Source organism: Phoenix dactylifera, chromosome 3 (assembly GCF_009389715.1).
Source record: "Phoenix dactylifera cultivar Barhee BC4 chromosome 3, palm_55x_up_171113_PBpolish2nd_filt_p, whole genome shotgun sequence".
Classification (NCBI taxonomy): Eukaryota; Viridiplantae; Streptophyta; class Magnoliopsida; order Arecales; family Arecaceae; genus Phoenix; species Phoenix dactylifera.
The window spans coordinates 11,076,979-11,103,401 of NC_052394.1; the positions used below are offsets into that span (position 1 = coordinate 11,076,979).

General features: G+C 40.4%; 1 protein-coding gene across 1 annotated transcript; it reads left to right on the top strand.

The window, feature by feature from the left end:
• The first annotated feature begins 3,656 nt into the window (after window positions 1-3,656).
• On the top strand, window positions 3,657-10,848 carry LOC103699891 (60S ribosomal protein L10a-like). Its single transcript, XM_008781885.4, has 6 exons — window positions 3,657-3,725; window positions 4,005-4,066; window positions 5,059-5,278; window positions 5,663-5,828; window positions 9,548-9,753; window positions 10,494-10,848. The coding sequence occupies exons 2-6, from the start codon at window positions 4,062-4,064 to the stop codon at window positions 10,545-10,547; spliced, it is 651 nt and encodes a 216-aa protein (XP_008780107.1). The 5' UTR covers window positions 3,657-3,725; window positions 4,005-4,061; the 3' UTR covers window positions 10,548-10,848.
• The last annotated feature ends 15,575 nt before the right edge of the window (window positions 10,849-26,423 follow it).

The following is a 26,423-nucleotide window of genomic DNA, read 5'->3' on the forward strand; positions in this document are numbered from 1 at the left end:
TCGCAAGTGTTGTGAACGTAGTACCTCAACAAAATGATTTCCATTTACGAATCCGATAGCGATATCTTTGCGGGATAGAAGAGGTACTGGCACAGAACGGAGAGGTAGGAAGGTCAGACATTGTTGCAACGAGAGATGGTATAGGACAACATTATAGCAGGATGCTATAAGATGACCCATGTCCGGCATAGTCATCCATCTGTCATATGGTGGACAATCATCATAATATGATAATGCATGAGTGATCTCAGCAATCGTCCCTTCCACACCATATAATGTGCGATAGTGGTCCGAATGACATTGCAACTCTTGCAATAAATCCTTCCTAACACGCACCCAGTCATCTTCTCCAAATCCCAGTAAGTCAGCTATTGCCCTAAATCCGCAATTCCCATCAGCTTTTACATCCTTGATATGCTGGATGTATGGTCTCAAGGCAGAAGGAATAGCATCAATATAGATAATGGGCGTATGTGACTGGGCTCTAGTACGAAAAACCTGCAAATAATATCAAATGATAGAAAATATGTAACAATGGCAGAAATATCCAAATAGTTATCCGTCTCAGCACATCCCGTACCGGCACGGCACGGCACGTCCCGACATGTCCCGTATCGGCACATCTCGGCACGGCACGTACCGACATGTCCCGTATCGGCACATCTCGGCACGGCACATCCCGTATCGGCACATCTCGGCACGGCACATCCCGTATTGGCACATCTCGGCACGGCACGTCCCGACATGTCCCGTATCGGCACATCTCGGCACGGCACGTCCCGACATGTCCCGTATCGGCACATCACATACCGGCACGGCACGGACCGTCCCGTAGACGTTGTGATACCTATTGTAAGGAAATAAATATTTGGTACTTACCTTTTGCTTGGGCCGCCTCTTTTGAATCTGAGTAGATGGATTGCGGATGGTAACTTTCTCAACACCAGGTGAATAACTATCCTGTCCAGATAGAACCAACTCAAACGCAGACGGGTCACGTCGAGTAGACGTATCAACCTTCATTGAAGCGCGCCCACGTGAACCGGTCTTCCGTTTTGCAGACTCTAAAAGAGGTGTACTATCTGGACTTGCAATCTCTCGTAACTTCTTGATCATCTGCAATTGAGAAGCCCCATCTAACTTCTTGAATCGTAGCGCAATCAAATCTAACTCTGCATCACAACTCAACTGAATTGGCTGCACGGGGGGGGGGGGGGGTAGGCACAATATCAAGTTTCCTCCAATGAGGATCTATGCAGTCGAGAGGAATGGGCCGACCTTCCACCCTGTACCGCGCAATCTGGTGAGCACATGGTATACCATGTGTGCGTCGAATAGCGCACCCACAATTTGAATCATCAAACCCAACTGAATTGGCTCGTTTCGATTGGGCGAGGACATGATTTAACGCACTTATAGATATGAAACCTCGCAACTCTTTGAATTCAGCTGGCTTGAAGTTGTGCTGCACTACCAATAAACTCTTCTCCAATGAGGCTTTAACGGAGCTGTGCTGCAACTCAATCAATCCATGTATTCTAGTCCAAGATGACTCGAAACTTCCTTGGCTTGATCCAAGCTGCTTTTTGAGCTTTGCATGTGCACTCTCGACCCTAGTAAACAAATGAAAGTTAGATATAACAATTGAGGCAAATTAAAACTAAATGAGTCTTTATTTGTGATACCTATTTATCGTCACATTTCCGTAGTGCCTGCATGTATCCGTCCACGCCGCAATAAATCTTTCCTTGTATTTGCTCAGCCAAGTATCTGACACATACTGTAGTGCATCTGGATAGGTACCGAACTCTCTCTGCAGTGCACTCCAGCGATCATTATACTCGTCTTCCGTGGAGGACAGCACTAGTACATTCCAACTCATAATAAATTTATCCCATTTCTCCTTCAATTCGAAAAATTTTTTGCACTTGGCCAAAACATTCCTACTAATATGCCATCTACATAATAAATGTCTAGCAGTAGGAAATACTCTATGAATTGCATTCATCAAAGCCAAGTCTCTATCTGTAACAATCAACTCAGGCAAAACATCATCAGCTATGACACTGCGCAATCTCTCTAATGCCCAAGTATAGCTTTCTTCCCGCTCAGAATTTAAGTATACAAAAGCAATTGAAAATGTCATGTCAGTAGATGTCACCCCCACAATCTCTAAGAGCGGAAGACGATACCTATTCGTCTTGTACGTGCAATCCATTATCAACACACGGGGAAATGCACGGAACAAATCAATGCTGCCAGGGTGTGCCCAAAATAAGTCATGCACAACATCCGTATTAGTACAATTCCTATGCCACTCAATATATTTAGCCTCTGATAATTTACCTAATAGATGTTGCATTTCAGACCTCCCGGCTTTCTCTACAACCTTAAACCGTTGACGTACATTGTAGATAGTCTTGATAGTCGTAACATTGAGGGCATCTCTTTCCTTCAATGTGGATAATATGTCCTTTGGACGAACCAAACTCTTCGACATATCCACTAACAATTCCGTCTCCTGCTCAGATAATCTCCCTGCATATGAGTGCCCCTCCAGATTCTCTGCAGCGGGATGATTGTGCACTCCACATACGACCAGTAATATCCAATCATCCGCAGTATCCAATTTCTTTCCTCTTAATGCAAAAGGGCATCCACACTTCTTTGTCCCATAGGCAGTCTTTATTCGCTTTGCTGGCTTGGTTCGGTACGTCCCACCCCTCTCACAACCTAACGTAATTCTGGGTTTCTTAGAAATGGTACCTGCATCGGATGATTTGATTACAACAACAAAACCATTTCGCCTCCCAGCTTCACGACACCAATTACACAAGTCCTCTCTACTCTTGAAGATCTATACATTAAACAATTTATGTAAGTACACAGTTGTAAAAATAGCTCGCTAAACTAATACAAAATTGCACAATACATTATAATACCTCGTAAGTTATAAATTCGCTTGTGTAATCCAGTACAAATTCTGATCCAATTATACTCGATTCGGTTGTAGCATAGCTCTACATATAAAATAATTTATCACCAAGAATTAATGAATCAGAGGATCTGTTCGGCACAAAATTCAGCACGGCACGCGATTTGGCACCAGAAGCCTTCTGTTCGGCTGCACAGTGCCGAACAGAAGGCTTCTGTTCGGCTGCACAGTGCCGGACAGAACCCTTCTGTTCGGCTGCACAGTGCCGGACAGAAGCCTTCTGTTCGGCACTGTGCAGCCGAACAGAAGGCTTCTGTTCGGTTGAGGGTTGCCGAACAGAAGGCTTCTGTTCGGCACTGTTCAGCCGAACAGAAGCCTTTTGTTCGGCGATCCAGTGCCGAACGGAGCACGAACCGTGAAAAAAAAAAATTCGAAACAAGGTGGAACACGTACCTTTGCGGCCGATTCTTCGTCCCAAATCACTAGTTGCTTGTCCATGCTTCGAATGGGGCTTAAATCTCCTTCAAAGATCGCCTAAACGATGTAAATGGATCGAGGGGTTTAAGGGGGGTTTGAGGGGTTTTTTTTTTTTTCTTTTCAAAACGAAACGGAGGAGGAGGAAGGGAGGGTGTACTGAGAAAATTTCAAGGGCAATATGGTAATTACACTAAAGGTTAGTTTGGGTATTTTTTTTTGGTTTTTGGGGGGTGTCCTTAGCAATAGGGGGGGTGTATATAGAACCACCCCCCACCGAGGCGCTCTCTGTGATCAAGGGTTTCTTCGCTTCCAGGTATATTTCTTCTCCTCCGCCTCTCCTGCTTTTAATCCCTTTTTGTTCCTTTCCTAAAAGCGTTTGGAAACCTAATTCGTGCTTCACTTTTCCTATCCTGCATTTTTTCTTAATTTTTAATGGATCTGTACCAGATCTATGCGTCAATTCGATATCAAAGTTGTCATTTTCCTGGCCCTAATTTGATTACTTTTGCCTAGTTATTAGTTCTTGGAACTCTTCTTCTGGGCTTTTATCTGATGGGTGCTTGTTATCATTCGATTTGCTTTTGTTTCGAAGGAAGGGGAGAAGCTAATAGGACTATCCCTTTGAGGAGGAGTTCAACAAAGAAGAACTATGAGGTATTTGATTTTATCTGTGACCACCTAACTTGCCTATGATCTTATCAGTGTTGTGATACGGGCCGTTCACTATTTTTGTCGTTTTTTTTTTAAAATGGAATTTGTTCGATAATCTTATACTGTTGCTTTGGTGTTTGTATGTCCGCATTTGGATTAAAATTCTTGTCATAATATTTGTTCGCTTACATTTTATTTGAAAATTAATTTTGTTGCGAGAACAATTCGCTCTTGCTTCATTAAGAGTTGGCCTCCTAGTTTTATTGGAACCCCTCTTCTGGCATCTCTGATTTTGGTTATTGATCAAACACATGGTCAAAAGGCATCTTTTTTGGCAGCATTTTTTTCTTTTCTTTTGGTCTTCACTTGTCATGGGGCTGTACTAGTTTCCTGATTCATTGAACTTTTTTGATTTGTTCAGTTTATCTGGGCGTACTATGGATCTCTTGCTGCATTGGAATTTTTTAGTTGGGGCTGAGGTGGATTTCTCTTGCTATGAGTAGATATAACAATACAATGACTTTGTCATTTCTATTCCTGACATGTCCTAGGCGGAGCATATGTTATTATTGAATTAGTGACTATCATTTATATAAATCACTTTTAGCAGATACTGTATGTTCCCAGTATTGTATGGATAGCTGTAAGGAAGAGTGACTTGACTATTTAGTTTATATAGATGACTTTGTATTTTGACAACATTAGTGGCCTAGTTTGGTTTCTTTTAGGTCGTATTACAAGCTGCACAATCGACATCATAATAGGAAACATTATTACATTTGAATTCCTATCTATGATAATTTGAATGACTATAACTATTAAAATGCTCTTTAAAATTTGTGTTAATTTATGCTTTTGTATGGATTTGAAATCATCATCACTAACAAAGAAGTATGCTCTGAATTTGTATTACTTTTCTGATTTTAGGTTAGAAGAGATAACTAGATGACCTATGTGTAATGGTTTTTGGTTGCATCATCTTTATTCTTCTGTAGCAAGCTGCAGAGCGACGTGTTGAGGGAGGCTATCTCTCAGATTGTTAATGATGCTAGGGAGAAAAAGCGCAACTTCACTGAGACCATTGAGCTGCAGATTGGGCTAAAAAATTATGATCCGCAAAAGGATAAGCGGTTTAGCGGTTCTGTGAAGTTGCCACATATTCCACGTCCAAAGATGAAGGTCTGCATGCTTGGTGATGCTCAGCATGTGGAAGAGGTACATTGATCTGTCCTTGTAAAGGGAGAACCTTTATTTCTTCTTGTGAAGACATGTTCTTTTTAACATAATGGAACTTTATTCTTGAGCATTACTTATAAGCTCTGGCTCTGTTTTGTTGCTCGATTCAGTTAACATTATCTTTATGTGAGTGTCTGCACAGTCACTGAACATGTAGTACTCCATTTAGTTCAGGAAGGATTGGACAGCTCTTATTTTCTAGCTATCTAGCCTAGATAATTCATCTAGCACTGCTCTATTTGGACTCTGAGAAAGCTTTTAGATGAGTCTGATCCTGTCCTGAATTCTACTAGTAACAGGACAATGGAATTTCTTGAAACATCCATTAATTATTATTTACATATCGGAAGTAAATATATGCAGGCTGAGAAAATTGGACTGGACTATATGGATGTTGAAGGGCTAAAGAAGATGAACAAGAATAAGAAGTTGGTCAAAAAGCTTGCAAAAAAATATCATGCATTTTTGGCATCTGAAGCTATTATTAAGCAGATTCCTCGACTTTTAGGCCCTGGTCTTAACAAGGCAGGCAAGCACTTTTCTTGCTCTTTCTTGCATTGAATATTAAGTGGTTCCTCGTTGCTATTTTCTTAAGTGATAATGCTGGATGGTCTTACCAAGGATAATGTATGGTCTTGATGAAGTAATGGCAGGTGAATTAGTAAAATTTGTATATATATATTTTTTTTAGAAAAAAACCCTTCCATAGTTGTTGCTGAGGTATCTGATCTAGCATAGCTTACAAAATCTTATCTAATGAATTCTGAGAAGCTGTTTGTGGAGTTTCCTGCTTTATATATCATTGCCTTTGATTAGAGCGATTTTAGATGTCAGTCCTTTCTGCTTGTGTTTTTGATAGAGATTTATGTGTAGCTGATGATTTTATGTTGTGTTGTTGTCATGCATATAATCTTTTAGCTCAATCTGCTGGACTACCACACTTTGTTCTGTCATGTTTAGCTTGGCATTATATTCCTATTGAATTTCATTGTTGCTTAGGCCATCATGCTTTGGTCAGTCGCTTTAGGATCTGCTCATATTGGTTCAGTCGTCTTCCCAATTCATTCCAGGCATTCACTGCCTTTGTGTGCATTGTCAACCAAGGCTAGTAAAAGTACCGATAGACATTATGTAAACCGAATTTAGTCCCCATTTTGCATTGTTGTAGGTAGTAAGATTTTGTCTGTACAGCTTTCGATATTAGAGCTTTTGTTAGTAGAGCTTTTAATAAAAAGTTATTTGCAGTATCTTAACTACATTTTTGAAGTGATGTAGAATTTCAACTTTTATTTGGTAACCAAATTGAGGACATACTTTGAGTATTAGGACATGACAATAAAGGATATTGCATTGCGCTTTCAGTTGTTTATCTGTTTGCACTATCAAAAACTTTTAATTTATAAATTATTTATTTATATTTTGATCTAAATAATAGAATACATAATTTTTTATATTTGTTATAATATAATAATATTTTTTATAACACTATTATGTTATAATAATATTATTATCATATGACATTATTATTTTAATTTAATAACAATATTATATTATAATATTGTTATAATTTAATATTATTATATTTTGATTACTCTAGTATAATAATAATGATAATAATATAATACAATAGTATTATTGTATTATAGCATATTATATTGTCATTATACTGTGCTATAAAAATCATTATTATAAAGTATTGTTAATTTATAAATTATTTTCAGTATTTTGATCTGAATAATACCATAAATAATAATATTATTTTTTATGCATGATTACTCAGTAATATCTAGAATAATAATAGAGTATAAATATTCACCAACATTTCTTAGTATCCATTTTACAAGTATAATATCCTTAATATACAAGTCAACAACTTATAAGAAGAGTCACAATACAACCACACAAAACATCTATCTTATAGTTATTCAATCTTTGTTTTGTAGTTCACCAATCTCTAAACAATTGAGGGAGTAGATCCTACATATAATCATAAATTCAAAATCCTTAATTGTGTGATTATTGCAATAAAAGGAAACTAACATAAATGAATATATCAGTAAAAATATTTTAAATTAACTATTTAAAATTTTCTTCATGGGACTTGAACTAGGGTCTCTTGGGCATGTTTTTGCCTAAAAAATTTGCTTCTGGATGCATCTTAAGTAGAGCTTTTACCCAAAAGCTCCAAATTGAAACTTTACATAGTAGGTTTTTTTTTGCTTATGGAGGAGCTAGAAAGTTATTTCAACAATTTTACCAAACACCTAAAAATCATCCAAAAGAGGTTTTGACCCTCCAAGAAGTGCTTTTGGCCCTTTAAAAGCAATACCAAACAGGGTCTTAGCATATAACGAAAATTCAAATTGATTAAAGTTTGATTTGAATATAGTCCTCTATAGACAATATGGAAGCTAATACTACACTGACTTTTCAAGTTTTAAGATTTTTTGAACTCCTGAAACATTTGGATAGTTGGACTTGACATGATGCAATAGCACTTGGAAACCCAAAAGTGGTGTGTCTTGCTTACATTAGTGGAGGTTTTGGTAGTTGGCTTAGCTTTTTGGTTGTTATGCTAACTGATGTCTAATTTATGGCACTCTAATTTTGATTGTTTCAAATGTTGATGTCTATTAGCTTAAAGTGTCTACATACTTGTAGTAGAAAAGCATACACCACTTTCCTTGAGAACCTTGCATTCAGGGTCGGCGGAACCGTCCCAAACCTGACGATTCCGGCCGTCCCGAGTCGTATTGGTGGCTCACTGGTACGGTATCGGTAAGGAAAACAAAATCCGTTGTCGGAGCAGGAGAAGGAAAGAGAGAGCGAGCGGGGGAGGGAGGGAGAGGGAGAGGGAGGGATGCCGGCGGAGGGCTGACGGAGGCTGTCGGAGGTCGATGGAGGCCGGCCGAGGCTGTGGGAAGTGAGGCCGCAGCCGTTTTTTCTATTTCGAACTAAACAGGGGTTCGGCCGCGGCCTTAAAAAAATTCAGATTTTTAAGTGAAGTCGGCAAATCGCTTAAAAATCCAAAATTTTTTAAAGCTATGACCTGACCCTTATTTCGTTTGAAACAGAAGAAGTGACTGCGACTTCGCTTCCCGTAGCCTCCGCTGGCATCTGCAACCCTCCTCTGGCCTGCCTCCCTCTCTCTTTCTCTCTCTTCCTCTCTGCATGCCTCTCCTCCATCGGTAGAGGCCCGACACGGTCCCTACCGACTCGTGCTGGCGGAGAACCGGTACGGTGCCTGCTACCGGTTCCGCTGACCTTGCTTGTAGTAATATGGAGGGCCTTATAGTAAAAAAGTGTGCACATCCTATTGATCATGAATCTGTGCATTCATGCTTCCCTTTTTTTTTATTTTTTTAATTGATGTCGTTCTTAATATATCTGGTATGTTCAGCTCTTGCTCACGCTATACCAGCTGTTTCTGTTAGAATGAAATTACTAGCATTGGAAAATATAACCTGTTTGAATTCTTTCTCCTACATGGGTGAAGAAAACATTGGGATGTCCACTGGCATGGATGCACACTTTAGAAATGTACATTCCTGCATCTGAATTAATATCTCTTCCTTGGAGATGGCAAATTTCAGGGTGTTGTGAGCTCCCTCTCTCCTCTGGCAGCAAGATCTAGGGTCTAAGATTGTTATGCTTAAATTACTTGTCTCCTGATGCAAAAACAGAAAAAAATGGGGGAGATGGTATTGTATTACTTGAAGAGCGATGAACGAGTCTTATTTATTCTTTAGTTGGCAACGTGTACGAAAATTGCACCAGGAGCTTCAGCTCCTGTTAGTATGTGGAGCCCATAAATTCTCTTCGTTGTTCTGTTTGCCACCTAATTGCTAGTATTTCTTAGTGCCTTAATTAGCATAAGAATGTAACATGTTTTAATTGTTTTTTTCCTTCGACTGTGTCTACTTTATATGTATATATGCTGGCTATCTATGTTACAAGCTGTTATTATACCCCTGAATATTTTCAAGGTGTTATAATTGCCTATCAATCAATTGCTAGTTTTAAATAATAGAAGATAATTAGAAGAAAATGTTTAGTTCTTAATCTTTTACAGTAAGCACCAAATATTAGTGCTGTTATATATGCTTGGATATTTTATTATCATTACCCTTAGCCATGTTGACTCTTGTGAGATGTTTACTTGATTATCAGCTTTTACTGTTAATGCATTTATTAGCCTTCTTTTCCACTTCTTGCAACCAATTCTTGATGTATTGATTTGCAGTGCAGGTAAATTTCCTACATTGGTCACACATCAGGAATCTTTAGAGGCCAAAGTCAATGAGACCAAAGCAATGGTGAAGTTTCAACTTAAGAAAGTTCTTTGCATGGGAGTTGCTGTTGGGAATTGCGCAATGGAGGAGAAGCAGATTTTTCAAAATGTGCAACTTAGCGTCAACTTCCTGGTGTCTTTGTTGAAGAAGAATTGGCAAAATGTATGTAAATTTCTCTCAAAAATAGCTATCTTTTAATTATTCTTTCTGCTAATTTAGCAAAATATGCATTCAACCTACATGTCTTGATTGTGCGTGAGAAGCAATAACCAAAATTTTCTGCAATATGCAGAGTAGTAAAAAATGATAAGTTATGCATTATTCAGTACATTATAATGATTTACTATTGTTTAAATTGTTCTTTTAATGGGGCAAAAAGGAAAAGAAAATATTTGGGAAAGACTGTGTTCTTGCTGCATGCAGAATAGTGAGTTAAATACACTGTAATGTTTTCCCTGTATCAGACTGTTCAGCCTAGAACACCTCCATTTTTGCTTTTTTGTTTTTGCTGCAATGAGTCTTTTGATGCTTACTTTACCATGTTTGTCACCAGAATGTACTAAATTGTGTGAATGGAACGAACGTTTCCATGAGGAGTCTTGCTGCAACTATTGTTTATATCAGTACTTTCTTTTGTCTTCCATGTTTTATGTATTTGTGGCGATTTTAGTTCTTTGAATGTCTAATTTGCGTACGAGGCGCATGTTCTAATCTACTACCTGCCAATGAACTCCTCCATAAACCGGGACACATATCCCTTTATACTATTTCATGTATTGTTGCTTTGGAACATGTGAACAGTTGCTATATTTTGAAGTATTTTGCTCGCTGTTTCTTGTAATGCTATCTTCGTATTTACCATGACTATTAATCCAGTTCTACCTTTGTTGCATACAAAACAGGTGAGATGCTTGTACCTGAAGAGCAGCATGGGCAAACCTTATCGCGTGTTCTAAGAAAACACATGCAAAATCTGGTGCTTGCTTAACAATACTTGGGTCGAACTGCCCGAGCTTTTTCTTTTTATTATGAAGCCTTCTCTTCTCTGTGTCTCTGCTTAGTTTTGCAGTTTGAACTTTCTTTGAAGTGTTTAAGTCGTCTATCAAGATGAGAGTTGTTGGATAAACGTTTCTTATTATCTGGAAGTTTTGTTTTTGACCATATATGCGAGAACCTTTGTCGATGGGTATGATTCAAATTCAGATATTGTTGTACCAGTTTGGTTTGCTGCCATCTTTAAATGATAAGCTAAGCTAGTCTGACTTCCAGAATGGAGATTCACCTTAGAGTGTGCCATTATTTTCTAAAATGCATCTAACCTCGGAATTTGAAGTTACGATCTGTTGAGAGAAGCTTTTTATGCTATGCTCATGAGCTTCTAAGCCATGTAGAAGCCTAGATATCTGGAAGTGAGGTAGAGGGAGTCATGTGGGACTTGCTCTTTCACATAAAAATGCGAGGTTTGATATGTATGCGTATGATGTGTTGTGGGCGGGGTATATTGACCGGTTATTATCCCCCTTTTTTTTCTCTCCTCCGCCTGATCTTATAAATATTTTGTTGCAACCCTTGTGAAAGCCTCCTCGGTAACAAATGTAGTATATGAGCAATGAAATTGACTCTTTTGATAGGCATTGTAGCAGAGAACTAGAGATAGATGAGAATCAAAAAAAGGTAGCTTTCCTGTCTTCATACTTGGAAGATACATGCCAGGCAACATTTTTGAGTGTGAAGTAGAGCTAGATGAGAATCGAATTGTATGCTTTCTGACACACCATCTATCAAAAGATGTCTTTAGGCGACATTGGCAAGATTCTTTCTTCCGTTTTTTTTTTTTTTTTTTTTTTTTTTATTTTTCCGGTAGTTGATCAGTAGGGATGCTTTTGAAAAGGCTAGATTGACCATGATCCAGACCCCAACATAGTTTCATGGAAATTAGGTGCTTCCCTAGCAAATTTGTCTTCTTAACAACCAAATGTTTCAATGCTATCAGAATTTCGGTGTGACCTAACAAGTGCACCGATCATTCAAGTGGTCAAGCGTAGAACTCACACTTAGCTCCCCCATCTTTATGTACTCTTATTTCTTTGGACTCTGATGGTAGAACTCACGCCAGATTGACGTGAGTTACCGTAGTACCAAAAAAAAAAAAAAGAAAAAAAGAAAGGCAGTCAAGTGTGGCTGCACATCATCAAGCCTGTTCATGGCACAAATGCTTAGCACCGAAGCAAGACATGCTCCATCCATATCTTTAAACTTTACAGTGATCCTTTTATTGCCACCCTTCCGCTTCTCCCGTTCTTCTTTTGTTAGGAGAGAGGGAAGGGAGAGGGGAAGGGAGAGAAAAGGAATTAATAACTAATGATCTTGTCATTGGGATCCTATCTGTGCCGCTGCATCCAGATCGAACTAATTATTTACTTATGAGCTACTTAAGTATTCTATTTCCTAATTTTATGATTTTTATCAGCTCCATTAAACAATCAGAAAGCAGACTTTGCAACACAAATGTCCGTAAACCATCCATCAAATCAGATCACAATGAGTTCAGCTCAACCATTCAACCATTTTAACCGTTGGCTCCCAAAAGCTGTCATGCTCCTGAACCACAATTTGCTACTGCTCGATCATCCATCATTCAACATAGTAAAGAAGGAATCTGAAAAGCTTTCACAACTTTACTAAGATCGCTTCCTAAATAATAGCAGAAACAACCTCTTCCTAAGTTAAAGCAGAAATCCCAATAACATGCACGAGTTTACTACTCAGAACACCTGTTTTTTTTTTTTTTTTTTTTTTTTTTTTTTTTTTTTTTTGTGCTGAAAACGGGTATTTCATACAATACGTGTACGAATACATCCAAGAAAATCAAAATAAAGCAACTCGCGGAGCGCATGTGGCAGCTCCTCCTCCCCCGACCAAAGGGTATACCCTGAGTGATGAGCCGCATGGGCCGCCACCCAGTCGGCTGCCCCATTAGCTTCTCTAAATACATGTTGAGCTTGGAAGGCTCTCTCATCTCCCGTCATGCTCCCTATGTCGCGGATCAAAGGGTGGTCTGTACCATCACCCGTCGCCCCCCTCCGAATCCATCCGATGACCGTGGTGGAGTCGCCCTCCAAAATGATCGACCTGGCTCGCAGGATCATCCTCGCATGGCGCACGCCCGCCCAGGCTGCTCGAAGCTCTGCCTCCGGAACCGACGTGTCGAACAGCTGGCAGCCACCTGCTGCAACTACCCTGGAGTGCGGGCCTCGTATAACAAAGCCCGCACCACCCCGCGCACCGCCGTCCAACACCGACCCGTCAAAATTGACCTTGAGGAAACTCGGAGGTGGGGGCTCCCAGGTGAAAAACACCATTTGGTGGGCTGCCGAAGCAGAGGGGGGGGCCCAGGTGTCCCGAGCTGTCAAAGGTCTATCTGAAGAGGTGGTGGGTACAAACTCAAAGGCCTGAACACGAGCAAACTCCGCAGCAAACTTCGGTGACACCCTGCGATCGCCGAGAGTACGAGCATTTCTTGCCAGCCAAATCTGGTGCGCTGTGCAAGTCGCTCTAATAGCCTCCTCAGAACACCTGTTTAGATGCGCATTTTTACAATCAAAGTTCTTATAAGATCTCTATAGCTCAAGACTTGTGCATACATCACATATATTTACAACATTCTATGTACTCCAATACACCGATTGTCATCCTCCCACAACTAGGATGGATTTGCAGCGCCACATGTCACCATCGGACAGGCTTAACATACTGCAATATATGAAAGAAGCAGCATCCTCAGGGGTTTGCTGCATCATGTGGAAATGGAATAGCTGTTTGGCCACAAAAATCTGGTCTTCTTTGATTACCAGCAACTATAATTCTGAAAACAACCAAAAACACCTTGTAACAACTGTTTTACCATGCCTCTAGAGGGTATGTCATATGCTAAATTGATGGTGTCTTTGAATAAGTCCCCTTAAGAGACGTTAGGGGTGGTTCAGATTTGTTAGCACTTTGAAATCTTCGAAGTTGTTCCAAGTTTTAGGAGATTTTTTAGCAAGCAGTTGCTGATTTCTACGGAAAGTTGATGGTTTTTATCTTTATTTAAATGTAACCCCCGCATCAACCGCCACTTTTTGGTGTTCCCACTTGGAGGTTAAGGTTCCCGGCCCTCGAAGCAAACCTATTCCACGTACCACACTTCCCATTTATTCTCATCTTTAACGTGTCTATTTTCTCATCCAAACTAGGGAAGAGCAGAGGCAAAGAGCCACTACCGTCAAGTCTGTTGCAAAGTTAACAACTTGGTATCAGAGCGAGGAATGGAAGAACAACGGTTGGGTCGTTTGGAGTCAGTCTGCTGGGGAGGAAAGAATCCCTAAGGAGTTGCAAGAAATGTCTGCAGCCATGAATTCTAGATTCGACATCCAACAAAATCTAATACAAGAAGCTGCAGGAAGTTCTCATGACTATGGCCGAAGTAGCGGAGGTCAAACCCATGGTATTGGAGGAACCAACTGTGAAGGCTCCACCAACACCTGAAGCTTGACTTTCCATGCTGCAGTGGAACGAGGACCCCACAGGGTAGATTTGCACAGCCAAGCAGTTCTCTGATTTCCGCCAATCACCAGAGGATGAGAAGGTGCCATTTGGGCTTCTTTCAGTCTAGAAGTTGTGCACAATCATGGCACCAGCTGATGAAAGAGGCGACTCCTATCATTGTGCGGGAAGACTTTAAATAGTCTTTCAAGAATTCTTGTTTGGTGATCTAATGAAGTTATAGCCTGAAGCACGAAAGCAAATTATTCATCACTCCTAGTCCAAATCCTATTTCTATTAAGAAGTTACGTCCAGCTAAACTCAAAGGAGAGGAGAGAGACAGAATTATATTTTAATTGTATTGAGAAGTTTGGACCGAGACATCGATGCAAAAAATTATTTCTCATCGAATGATGTTGGTCACAGTGATGTAGATACGGAGGTGGAGGATGTTGTGGCGACGTAGGAGTTGGAGACGCCAGAGATCTCCATCCATGCCATTTATGGTGCACGAGCTTGACAAACAATGAAGATAGGAGGGTTGGAGATGCTAGAGATCTCCATCCATGCTATTTATGGTGCGCGAGCTTTGCAAACAATGAAGATACGAGGCAAAATAGTTCAATGCTAAATTATAATAATCTTGGTAGATTCTCGTGGTACATAATTTTTTGAACACATTAGTAATATAATAAAGAGATCTTGTTTACGTAGGGTTATGGAACCTAAATAGTATATTTTGCTAGTTTTTTTTTTTTTGATAAGATCCTAAGTAATTATAAATAGTATCGGAGTAGACCGGACAACTACTTAATTTCACTTTGGTTATGCATTAAATAGAATTTTGATAAATATACAAGATCAAGATATTCAAATAATATATGTTCAGCTATTCTTTTGAATGAGGTCCTGGGTTGTAGCATGAGCCCTTCTCTTTCTAATCTTATCATTCTTTCTTTCCTTGCTTATCTCGAAAATCATCTAAACCAAAGAAAGTGTGCCTCTCTATTCCTTGAATTTCTTCCTTCCTTCCTTCCTTCTTTCTTTCCTTCCCCTATCAGAAACCTTCTTCTTCCTTGTTTCCCCTTTCCTTTCTCTCCCCCTACCTATCGGGTCAATAAATCAGCCAGCCACATGCTCCTCTCTCTCTCTTTTTTTTTTCCCCCTCTCCTCATTACTTCTTGTTCCGCACATACTAACCAAGTTGAGATCGTGCATGATTTCTCCGCACCCCGTGTGATCTCTCTCCATGTGGACTTAAATCTCTGTCTCTTTCCTCTCATGCCCGGCCAAATTTCTCTCCTCTTTCATCTTATCCCCTAGCCTCCCCCATCTCTTTCTTTTTTTTTTATTCTCTCCCCATGCGTCCCCTGACTTCCCTCCTTCTTATTCCCTCTTCCACTCAAAAACCTTCTGTTCTCTTTTCTTCCTCCCCTTCTCTCCGATGGGGACATCGGAGCCTAGTCCTCCATCTTAGTACATATTTATTTTATTTTGTTTATTAGCTTGTTTGCATTTTAGGGTTCATTTGTGTATTTGGGGTTTATTGGGAATTATTCTTGTATAAGGGGTTTATTTTAATTGTTCTTATGAGGCCCTATTTAAAGGGAACTTTGATGGTAATTAGGGCTAATGAAGAATTAAGCCTTTTTTTTCCCCCACGTTTTCCTCTTCTTTCTTCCTCCTCCCTTCTCCTTCTTCTCTTCTTCTTCCTCCTTCTCTTCTCCGTCTTCATTTCCTCTTTCATCTCACCAAAAGTACATCATCACCACCGCAATTGTCCTTCTCGGATCTGGTTCGGCATCAACTTGGTATCAGAGCTTCGGTTTTGCCCCTGCTGCCAAAGCCACGATCCAGGCCCCCATCCTCTCTCCGTCAGTTCAGCTCATCGGAAAAAAAAATGGGGCCATCTCTCTCTCTATCACTCGGCAGAGCCTTCCCACAGCGAACGCCTGTCTGAGGCCGCACGAGAAGGGAAGAAGGGAAGAACCCCTATCCCGCCGTCCCGTGTCTCCATCCACTCCCGAGCGCCCCGTCATCCCTCGTCGGCCGCCCCCTTTCCACCGCGCTCTGCAATGAGCACCGTCGCCGTGCGCCCTCGATCTCCGAGGACCTCCTCCACCGCATCCTGCCGCCACTTCCCCTCTCTCTCACGAACCCAGAAAGGTTCGGCTAATCGGCTCCCATTTGACGACTCCCTCCGCCGCACGCCGCACAGCCGTCGACTGCACCCGAGCCGTCGCCGCAACCCCCGAAAGCTCCACCGTGCCCGATATTCAGAGGAGATCACTGCCCCGCGGGTTCCCTGCCGCCCGTCGCCGCGAGCCCCGGAGTCGCCACCGCGATCTCCGCTCCGCCTCGCAGCCACCGCCACGAAATCCTGCGCATCCCCAACGAATCCGTCGGAGATTGAAGACGGCCAGCTTAGCGGGTAAGATCTAAACCTGTTAACCCGCCATCCGTTAGACCGGATCCGTTCAAAAAAAAAGGAAAAAAAAAACACACGTGCCTTGCACGTGAGGAACTAACGGGTTATCGGAGCGGTTCACGCCCGACAACCCGAATCCGACCGGATCCAAGGTTTCAAAAACGCACGTGATCTCACGTGTCTAAAAAAAAGAAAGAAAGAAAAAGAAAAAAAAAGAAAAAAAAGGAAAAAAAAACTTACCTCTGTAACTGTTCATCTTTAACCTCCACCCACGCCGTGAACCGCGCCGCCGTCGTTGCCGAGTCGCGTCATCACCGAGCCGCAGCTGCCCAATCGCTGTCCACCCGACGAGCAGCGCCGCTGCACCGGCCAGTCGTCCCCGCTGCCCCTCCATCGCCGCAGCGCCGCCAAGCCGTGCGCCTCCTTCTCTGTGGCCGACCACAGTGCCGCTCCACCGCTTTAGCGCCGCCTCCGCCGGGCCCTCCGCCGAGCTTTCCCTCAGAACGCTGCCTTCCCCAAGCAGACCGCCCGCAGCGCTTCTTCGTGTCCTCCAAGCACGTCGCCACCGAACCACCGAGCCGCTCCACCTCTGTGCTTCTTTCTCGGCGCCGAGATCCATCCCCCTGCCTCTGCTCCACCGCCGGCCATCCCCATCCCGAACCCCCATCATCTTCCGCCTCCCCTCTTTCCCCTCATCCTTTTTTTTTCTTTTCTTCGGCCACTGCAACTCCCTCGGCCCAACATCCCACCAAAAAAAATAAAAAAAAACCTCACCCGAGTCCCATCAGCCCCCCGTCTCAGCCGCAGTCCACCAAGGCCTTCGGGCCCAATTCCCCCAAGCCTTCAAGGTCCATCAGCCCATTGTTTTACAGGCCCATAGCTGCAGGCCCACCGGTCAGTCAGGTCCCGTGCCATTGATTGTCTCCCCACCAAGTTGCTGTAATCAGGTCCGATTGAAGTCATTTGCCGAGCCTACTTGCTGTGTCATACTCTGGTCGTCTGCTTCACGACAGGTGATAGGTTTTCACTTTCTTGGGCTTGTTCATTTAATTATGTTCTAGTTCTCTTGCATGATAGCCATATTCTTGAAAATTTATATTGTTGTCAAAATTCAGAACATTAAACCTTTCATTTCCGAACCCGTCCTATTACCCTTTAAATCTTAACATTAAATTAGCACACTCTAGTAACAGGACGTTTCTCAACATTATTCGATCAGATTACTTTAGGATCAGAACAACTGCACTACTTGATTGCAATCTAATTTCTTAAATTGAATAGTCTTAATCCTTAATTCTGAATAATCGAAGTAAAAATCAGCAACATTTAAATTTTAAGTTATTCTTGTGAAAGCTTGCTGATATATAAAATCATAATAGATTGCATTAGTAGGTTGTCCTGTATCAAATCTGGTATAAGGATTTCATTAGTGACACTGCATTTCACATCATCACCCAGTGTCATCATTGCAAGCCAACCTGTAGTGATATGGAGCACTATCTCAATCAACCTAAAACCCCCGTAGCTACCATGAATTCCGACATTTTGAGGTCTCTTCTAGAATAGATCGTTGCCATGCAGGCTGGATACAAGAAATTCAAACAAGAGATTCGTGAGCTCATTCAAAATTCTAGGACCCCTACGCTGCCAACCCCTATTGCACCACCTGTAATCCTTGCCCATTTTCTTGGGCACCAAACCCAATGCTCAAGGTGTCAACAATTCGACCACATAGCATCCCAATGTTCCATTAGAACCTACCTGATTACTGAACTAGAAGTTAGGAGCCAAGAGGTCGAATATGTCAAAGAAGTCTATGAACCAAATATAGAAGACTATGAAGAAGACTTTGAAGACGAACCTATAGAATTAGATTTTGTCCAAAATAATTCTCAAAAGGAGACTATTGATCTAAGTACAACCAAGCCACTTCACATCACTACTGTGGAAGAGGTAGTGACAGATATTGAGAGCCAGTCACCTGAATTGGCACTTGTAGCTAAAGATACCCATGTGGAGTCCAATCTTGAATATTCCCCTATAGTAGTTTTTCTTCTAGAGAAGTTTCATTTTGTAGTCCCTGATGATCTTCTGGATGCACTTTCTCCAATGCGTGATATCCAACGTGTAATTGATCTAGTTCTCGGAGCATCTCTGCCCAACCTTCCACATCATAGGCTCAGACCGAATGCATATGCTAGGACCTGAAATTTAATGTTACCGACAGTTGAGTTTGCATGTAATAGTTCGGTTAACAAGTCCACAGGTATGAGTCCATTCGAAGTGGTGCATGATTACAAACCTAGGCAACCCATAGACCTATTTTTCATGTCTCATCAGTATAGAGTCTTTGAGTCTGCACAATCAATTGCATCACATCCACATTCATTGCATCAAGAAATCAACAATTGTAGTCACTTTAATAACTTAAAATATAAATCTCTTGCTGATTTACACAGACGTTATAAAGAATTGAATGTAGGCGATTCTGTCATGGTAAGAATTAGACCTGAACGACTTCCTTCGGAGACGTTCAAAAAGTTGCAATCTCGTAGTGCTAGACCGTTTAAAGTCCTAAAGAAAATTAGCTCAAATGCTTATGTTGTAGATCTTCCTAAAGACTATGGGATTAGTGCGACATTTAATATTGAAGATTTAGTCCCATACAAGAAAACAACATTCATTCTTTCTGATCCTTTTGTTGATACACCCATTGTTGTTGATCACCTTGACCCAGCACCAGCTATTGAGCCTCTACCTCCAAAGTTTCATGCATGCATAGAACACATAGAACATATATTAGATGAGCAGGTTATATCTACCAGGAGAGGAAGTTACCAACGTTACCTTATTCGGTGGAAAGGTCGACCCGAATCGGATGTGACGTGGATTTCAAGAGCCGAGTTGCAGCACATTGACCCTGACCTTCTGGAGCAGTACGACAGCCGGCCAGACCTGTACTCGACGGGGTCGAGTTCTTCCCATCCGGAAGGAGTTGATGGGGACATCGGAGCCTAGTCCACCATCTTAGTACATATTTATTTTATTTTGTTTATTGGCTTGTTTGCATTTTAGGGTTCATTTGTGTATTTGGGGTTTATTGGGAATTATTCTTGTGTAAGGGGTTTATTTCAATTGTTCTTATGAGGCCCTATTTAAAGGAAACTTTGATGGTAATTAGGGCTAATGAAGAATTAAGCCTTTTCTTTTCCCTACGTTTTCCTCTCCTTTCTTCCTCCTCCCTTCTCCTTCTTCTCTTCTTCTTCCTCCTTCTCTTCTCCGTCTTCATTTCCTCTTTCATCTCACCAAAAGTACATCATCACCACCGCAGTTGTCCTTTCCGAATCTGGTTCGGCAAAAGTACATCTCTCTTCTCTTTGGTCCATTCTCTCAGATCTCTCTATTTGTAAATGCATGATTTGACCCTTCTCTCTTAAATCAAAAGAGAGAATTAGTAATGTTGACCTTTTGATTATGGAATTAGTAATGTTGGAATCCTTATGATAGAATTTTATAGATGCTCTAAACTTACCGCTACCTATTCGTTATTGCGCAGAGAATTTGTTCTTGAAAGTAAAAATTTTCTAGCTAGGCCATGCACATTAGATGGGCTAAGCCTGCGCGGCCATTTGCCATTCTGGCTTGAATTGATGGGTCGTGATGTGATACAGTACCACTATGATTTTAGGATGAGTCGGAAATACCCCTACCATTAGAAGGACAACCATCATCTTGAGAAGACGGAACCAACACCTCAAGATGAGATAGCACCATCTCCATTATCCCAAAAAGAGTCGCCATGTAAAGATGAGAAAACACCTCCACCTCAAGATGTGATAATAATCCATCACCATCAAAAGGTCAACCTCCACATCAAGATAAGACAACACCACCAACTTAAGATGAGACAACACCACTTTTACTGAGAATTGCCAAATGAAGATGAGACAACTTCTACTATCTCAAGATAAGAGGGTGCTGCTGCCACAAATAAAACGATAGCCATCGCTTCAAAATAAGATGGCGCCACCATAAGTATCACCTCCACAACGAGTACTAATCCCACCATCTTTGGTGGTAATAGCACCATCACTATCATATCTTTAGAAGCTAGAAATCACATTCTAATTCTCTATTCTAATATAAATTTTCTGGAGTTAGTTAATTGTTCTAAGCCTCCATGAAGAGGCATGTTTCACCTACATGCAATGAAAAAAAATCATTTGCGATCATAACTTATAACGCTAGAGGAAAGCGTTAGTTTTTAGTGCTTTGAAACATCACAATGGTTTTTTTTCTTTTTTGGTACAATGGCTGCTCATACGGCTCTTGCATGAGTACAACCAATAGTGTCAAAAGAAAGAAGTTGTGATAAAGGGGGAGAGAGAAAGGCTAAACGAAAAGTATAAATAGATGAACTATCATTCACAACAAAAGAAGGGGATGGATAAAGCGAGCTACAAGCTCAAGTTATTTTATATATCAAATAATTTAGTAATCACAATCTGCTATTTACTATCTACCACATAGTCTATTTATACTTGTCTAAGCATTAATCATGCTCCAACTCTCAATTACCCAATTAAATGCCATTACAATTTTCAAACCCAAAATAAATGTAAACACAACTTACTAAGCACAACTTGCTAAAACACAACTTAATAAAAATTAAAGAGATAAGACTTTGACTTTTTGACCAAAAGTAGCTTCTTCTACACTACATCATCCTCCCTAGGTGAGAAAGAACTCGACCCTGAGTTGTCATTCGACTCTCCATAGTAAAGTGTCAAATCTCGAACATTGAAAGTGGAATGATGTTGATGTTGGGAGAGAGCTCAATCTTGTAAGCATTATTATTGATCTTCTTGAGAATTCGACAAAGGCCAATCTTCCTTTCTTTGAGCTTGTTGTAGGAATCCGAGGAAAACCGCTCTTTTTTCAAGAAAACCCGCACAAGATCTCCCTCATTAAAAATTTTGTCTTATCAATGAAGATTAGTAACTTTTTCATACTTCTTATTGCTTTCTTCAAGCTATTTTCTTACTTCTTCACGAACTCTTGCCATTGAAGTAGCAAAATCTTCAACCTTCTTATTAGGCAAAGATGGATTAGGTGTAGGTGCAAGATCAAGATAATGTTGGAAAAGTCTTCCATACAATACTTCAAAAGAACTCATTCTGATAGAACAGTTCACCACATAATTATAAGAAAATTCAGCTTGTGGAAGAGCCAAGTCCCATTGCCTAGGCCTTTTTGCCGACAAAGCTCTAAGCAAATTTTTCAAAGTCCTATTCACCACTTCGGTTGATCCATCCGTTTGAGGATGATAAGCACTATTATAAAGCAAATTATTGCTAGTTCTTTTCCATAAACACTTCCAAAAATGACTGAGAAATTTGGTATCCCTATTTGAAACAATGGACTTAGGAACACCATGATGCTTCATAGCTTCATTGAAATAGAGATTGGCAATATATGAAGCATCCATAGTCTCTTATATGCGATAAAATGAGCCATCTTAGAGAAGCGATCAGCAACAACAAAATCCATGCTCACATCTTCCCATGGAGCTTTAGGAATAGGAAGTGCAGTGTAACAACTGGTATTTTGAGCTTGGCCCTTGCAAGTTTGGCATATTTGACACCTCTTCATAAAGTGCACCACATCTTGATAGATTGTAGGCCAAAAATATTCTCTTAGAGAACACATAGGAATGCACAAACAATGTCCTTTAAAGAGATAATTACTTTGGATGAAATAATCCTCATAGCCTCTTTCTTTGCAAAGCTTCCAAATGCCACCAAAATCTTCATCTTCACCATACATATTTTTGATTGAATTAAAACCCTTAAGTTGCGCACTCATAGAGTTGAGAAGAGCCATCTATCTGCTAAGAGCATCCGCCACCTTATTATCCACCTTTGTGTTTCAAAACAAAAGTATACTCTTGTATGAAAGAAACTCATTTTGCATGTCTTCAATTCAAGGTTCCTTGGCTATTGATATGTTTGAGTGCTTCATGATCAGAATTCAAAATGAACTCCCTTTGAATCAAATAAGAACGCCAAGTTCGAAGAGCCTGAACAATTGCATAGAATTTGCATAATAGGTTGAATATTTTTTCTTGGCTTCATTAAGCTTCTCGCTAAAGAAAGCAACGGGATGATTTTCATGGCTAAGTACCCCGCCAATGCCTACATGAGAGGCATCACAATCCACTTCAAAAATCTTCTCAAAGTTTAGTAAAGTAAGAATAGGAGCACTGGACAACTTTTCTTTTACTTGTTGAAAGCTCTTTTCGGCTTTCCTTGTCCACTTGAAATCACCTTTCTCCATGAAATCTGTCATAGGGGCTGATATAATGTTGAAATTCCTAATGAATCGACGATAGAATGAAGCCAATCCATAGAAACTTCTTAGCTCTTGCAGGCTTCTTGGTGTAGACCATTCTTGCACAGCCTTAATCTTCTCCCCATCTACTTGAATACCATTAGAAGTCAACACAAAGCTTAGAGAGGCTAGGCTATAGGTCATAAAAGAACACTTTTTGAGGTTTACATAAAGCTTTTTACCTCTTAAAGTGTTTAGAACAGCCTTCAAATGCTCTATGTGCTCACCTTTGTTGTGACTATGCACAAGAATATCATCAAAGTAAATAACAACAGTTTTACCAATGAAAGGCCGAATGACTTGATTCATTACCCTCATGAAAGTGCTTGGTGCATTTGTGAGACCATATGGCATAACCAGTCATTCATACAAGCCCTCTTTTGTCTTGAAAGCAGTCTTCCATTGATCAGTCGGATTGATTCGAATTTGATCATAGCCGCTCCTAAGATCAATCTTTGAAAACACTTTAGCACCCGCAAGCATATCAAACATATCATCAATTTGAGGAATAGAAAATCAGTATTTGATAGTAATGCGACTAATAGCGCGACTATCAATATACATCCTCCAGAACCCGTTCTTCTTTAGAGTTAGCAAGGCCGGAACCGCACAAGGACTCACACTTTCTCTAATATGTCCTTTCTTCAACAAATCCATAACTTGACAATTCAACTCTTTATGTTCTTTAGGACTCATTCAGTAATAGGCTTTGTTAGGAAGAGTTGACCCGAGAACCAAGTCAATTTGATGTTGAATGTCCCGTAGAGGAGGAAGCCCATTAGGTAACTCATCGGGCATAACATCACCAAATTCTTTCAAGAGTGGTTCTAGCTTACTAGGAACACCTATTGTCTTCTCTTTTTCTTTTGCAACCAACAAATAGACAATCCCATTTTCTTCACTTTCTTTTACAAATTTTGACATAGTGAGAAAATTACTACCCTTCTCTTGTAAAGATTTGGGAGCTTTTTCCTCTTTACATGGTAAAAGAACGATCTCAACCCTTCCCATTTTAAAGGTGTAAGTATTCTTACGCCCATCATAAATGGATAACCAAAATTTTCTGTAATATGCAGAGTAGTGAAAAATGTTAAGTCATGCATTGCTTCAGTACATTATTATTATGATGTACTATTGTTTAGATTGTTCTTTTAATGGGGCCAAAAAAAGGAAGAAGAAAATATTTGGAAAAGGCTGGTGTTCTTGCAGCATCAGAATAGGGAGTTAAATACACTACAACATTTTCCCTGTATCTGACTGTTCAGTCTAGAACACCTCCGTTTCTTTTGCTTTTTTGTTCTCACTACAATGAGTCTTTTGATGCTTGCTTTACCATGTTTGTCACCAGTATGTATTAAATTGTTTGAATCGACCACGTTTTTGCAGGAGGAATCTTGCTGAAACTCATTCGTTATCAGTAATTTTTTTTGTCTTCCATGTTTTATGTATTTGTGGCCATTATAGTTCTTTGACTGTCTAATTTGCGTATGGTAGCCGCATGTTCTAATCTACTCTCTGCCAAGAACTCCTCCATAAACCGGGACACATATCCCTGACTATTTCATGTATTATTGCTTTGGAACATGCGAGCAGTTGCTAGTTTTGAAGTATTTTGCTCACTGTTTCTTGTAATGCTATCTTCATATTTGCCATGACTATTAATCCACTTCCACCTTTGTTGCATACAAAAACAGGCGAGATGCTTGCACCTGAAGATCACCATGGCCAAACCTTATCGCGTATTCTAAGAAAAGACATGCAAAATCTGATGCTTGCTTAACCATACTTGGCTCGAACTGCTCGAGCTCTTTCTTCTATTATTAAGTCTTCTATGGTTAACCAAAGGACATTAGAGATTTATGGGCAGCATGGAGGAGAAGAAGAATCAAAGGCAACATTAGAAAGGGTTGGGATCAGCTTGGCATGGCCATTTGTTGGCACATTTGGTTGGAAAGAAATTCTAGTCTTTCTTCATAAAAGAACTTCCATCAATGCAACCTTGCAGAAAGCGCTTCACTGTTTTATTCAATGGGAAAGCCTATGCTCAAGAAAGCTAAAAGACAGACGCCAAGCAATTCTGAATCTTCTTGGTTTCCTGTTGAGGAGGTAATATCCTGGTTGGTCTGTAGCTTTTTGTTCCTTGGTTGTTTTTGAGGTATTGTAATTCAACATTACTGCACCTTTGTATCCTCTGTTTATATTAATCTAACTGGGGGAAGCACTTCGTTTCCTCCATTTTCCTTCAAAAAAAAAGTCGTCTCTTCTCTCTGTCTCTGCTTAGTTTTGCAGTTTGAACTTTCTTTGGAGTGTTTTAAGTCGTCTATTAAGATTAGAGTTGTTGGGTAAACATTTCTTGCTATATGGAAGTTTTGTTTTTGATCGTATATGCAAGAACCTTAGTCGATGGGTCTGATTCAAATTCAGATATTGTTGTACCAGTTTGGTTTGCTGCCACCTTTAAATGATAAGCATAGCTAGTCTTTGACTTCTAGAATGGAGCTTCACCGTGGAGTGTGCCATTATTTTCGAAATGCATCTAACCTCGAAATTCATGTTACAATCCGTTGAGAGAAGTTCTTGAGCTGTACTTATGAGCTTCTAAGCAATGTAGAAGCCTAGAAATCTGGAACTGAGGAAGAGGGAGTCGTGAGATTCGATCTTTCACAAAAATGCCAGATTTGATATGTACGCATATGATGTGTTGCGGGTGGTACATTGACTGGTAGATTTCTTTTTATTCTGCTTTTGTATTTCTGGAATCATAGCTATCAAATCTCTACTTGAGCCTAATCAATTTCTTCATGCTGAGCTAAATCTGTATCTTCCTTGAACTGGACATTGCAGCGTTGCCATGTTTTAAAAACCAATGGTTTATCTGGATAGCCTGCAGTGATTTAAGCTGCTGCTTTCATTTTCTCAATACAAGTGGAGGCTCTGAGAACCTCAAGAGTAACCATGAGGAAACCTACAGCCTGTAGAGGGGGAGTGTAACTAGAATCAAATCACAATCTACAAGTCCTCAACCCTTCACCTGCTAACCATCAGCTGGGTGGTTAGCTTCTCTGAAAATTTAGCAGCTGTGAAAGGAACTCTGCAAGTAGCAATCATATCCCATATATCAAGAATCCTAGGGTGATAAATCTTGTGAGTGTTGTTATCTCTTCCCCATCTGCTGTGTCATTCAGTTGGGTGCATCTGCAGGGGATCAATGTCGGAAAGAAGAAAAAAGAAAATTCTCCAGATGGCATGTAACGTGCAAGCCACTAGTAGATGAACAATCCTTTTTTTTTAGTCCTTGTGAAAGTCTTTTCATTAACAAATGTGATATCCAGTAAAGAGGCACATTTTCTTTTGCCAAGCAATGAAATTGACTCTTTTGTTAGGCCACCGTAGCAGAGAACTTGAGATAGATGAGAATCAAAAAAGGTAAGCTTTCCTGCCTCCATATATGGAAGATCCATGTCAGACAACTTTTGCGAGCTTATAATAG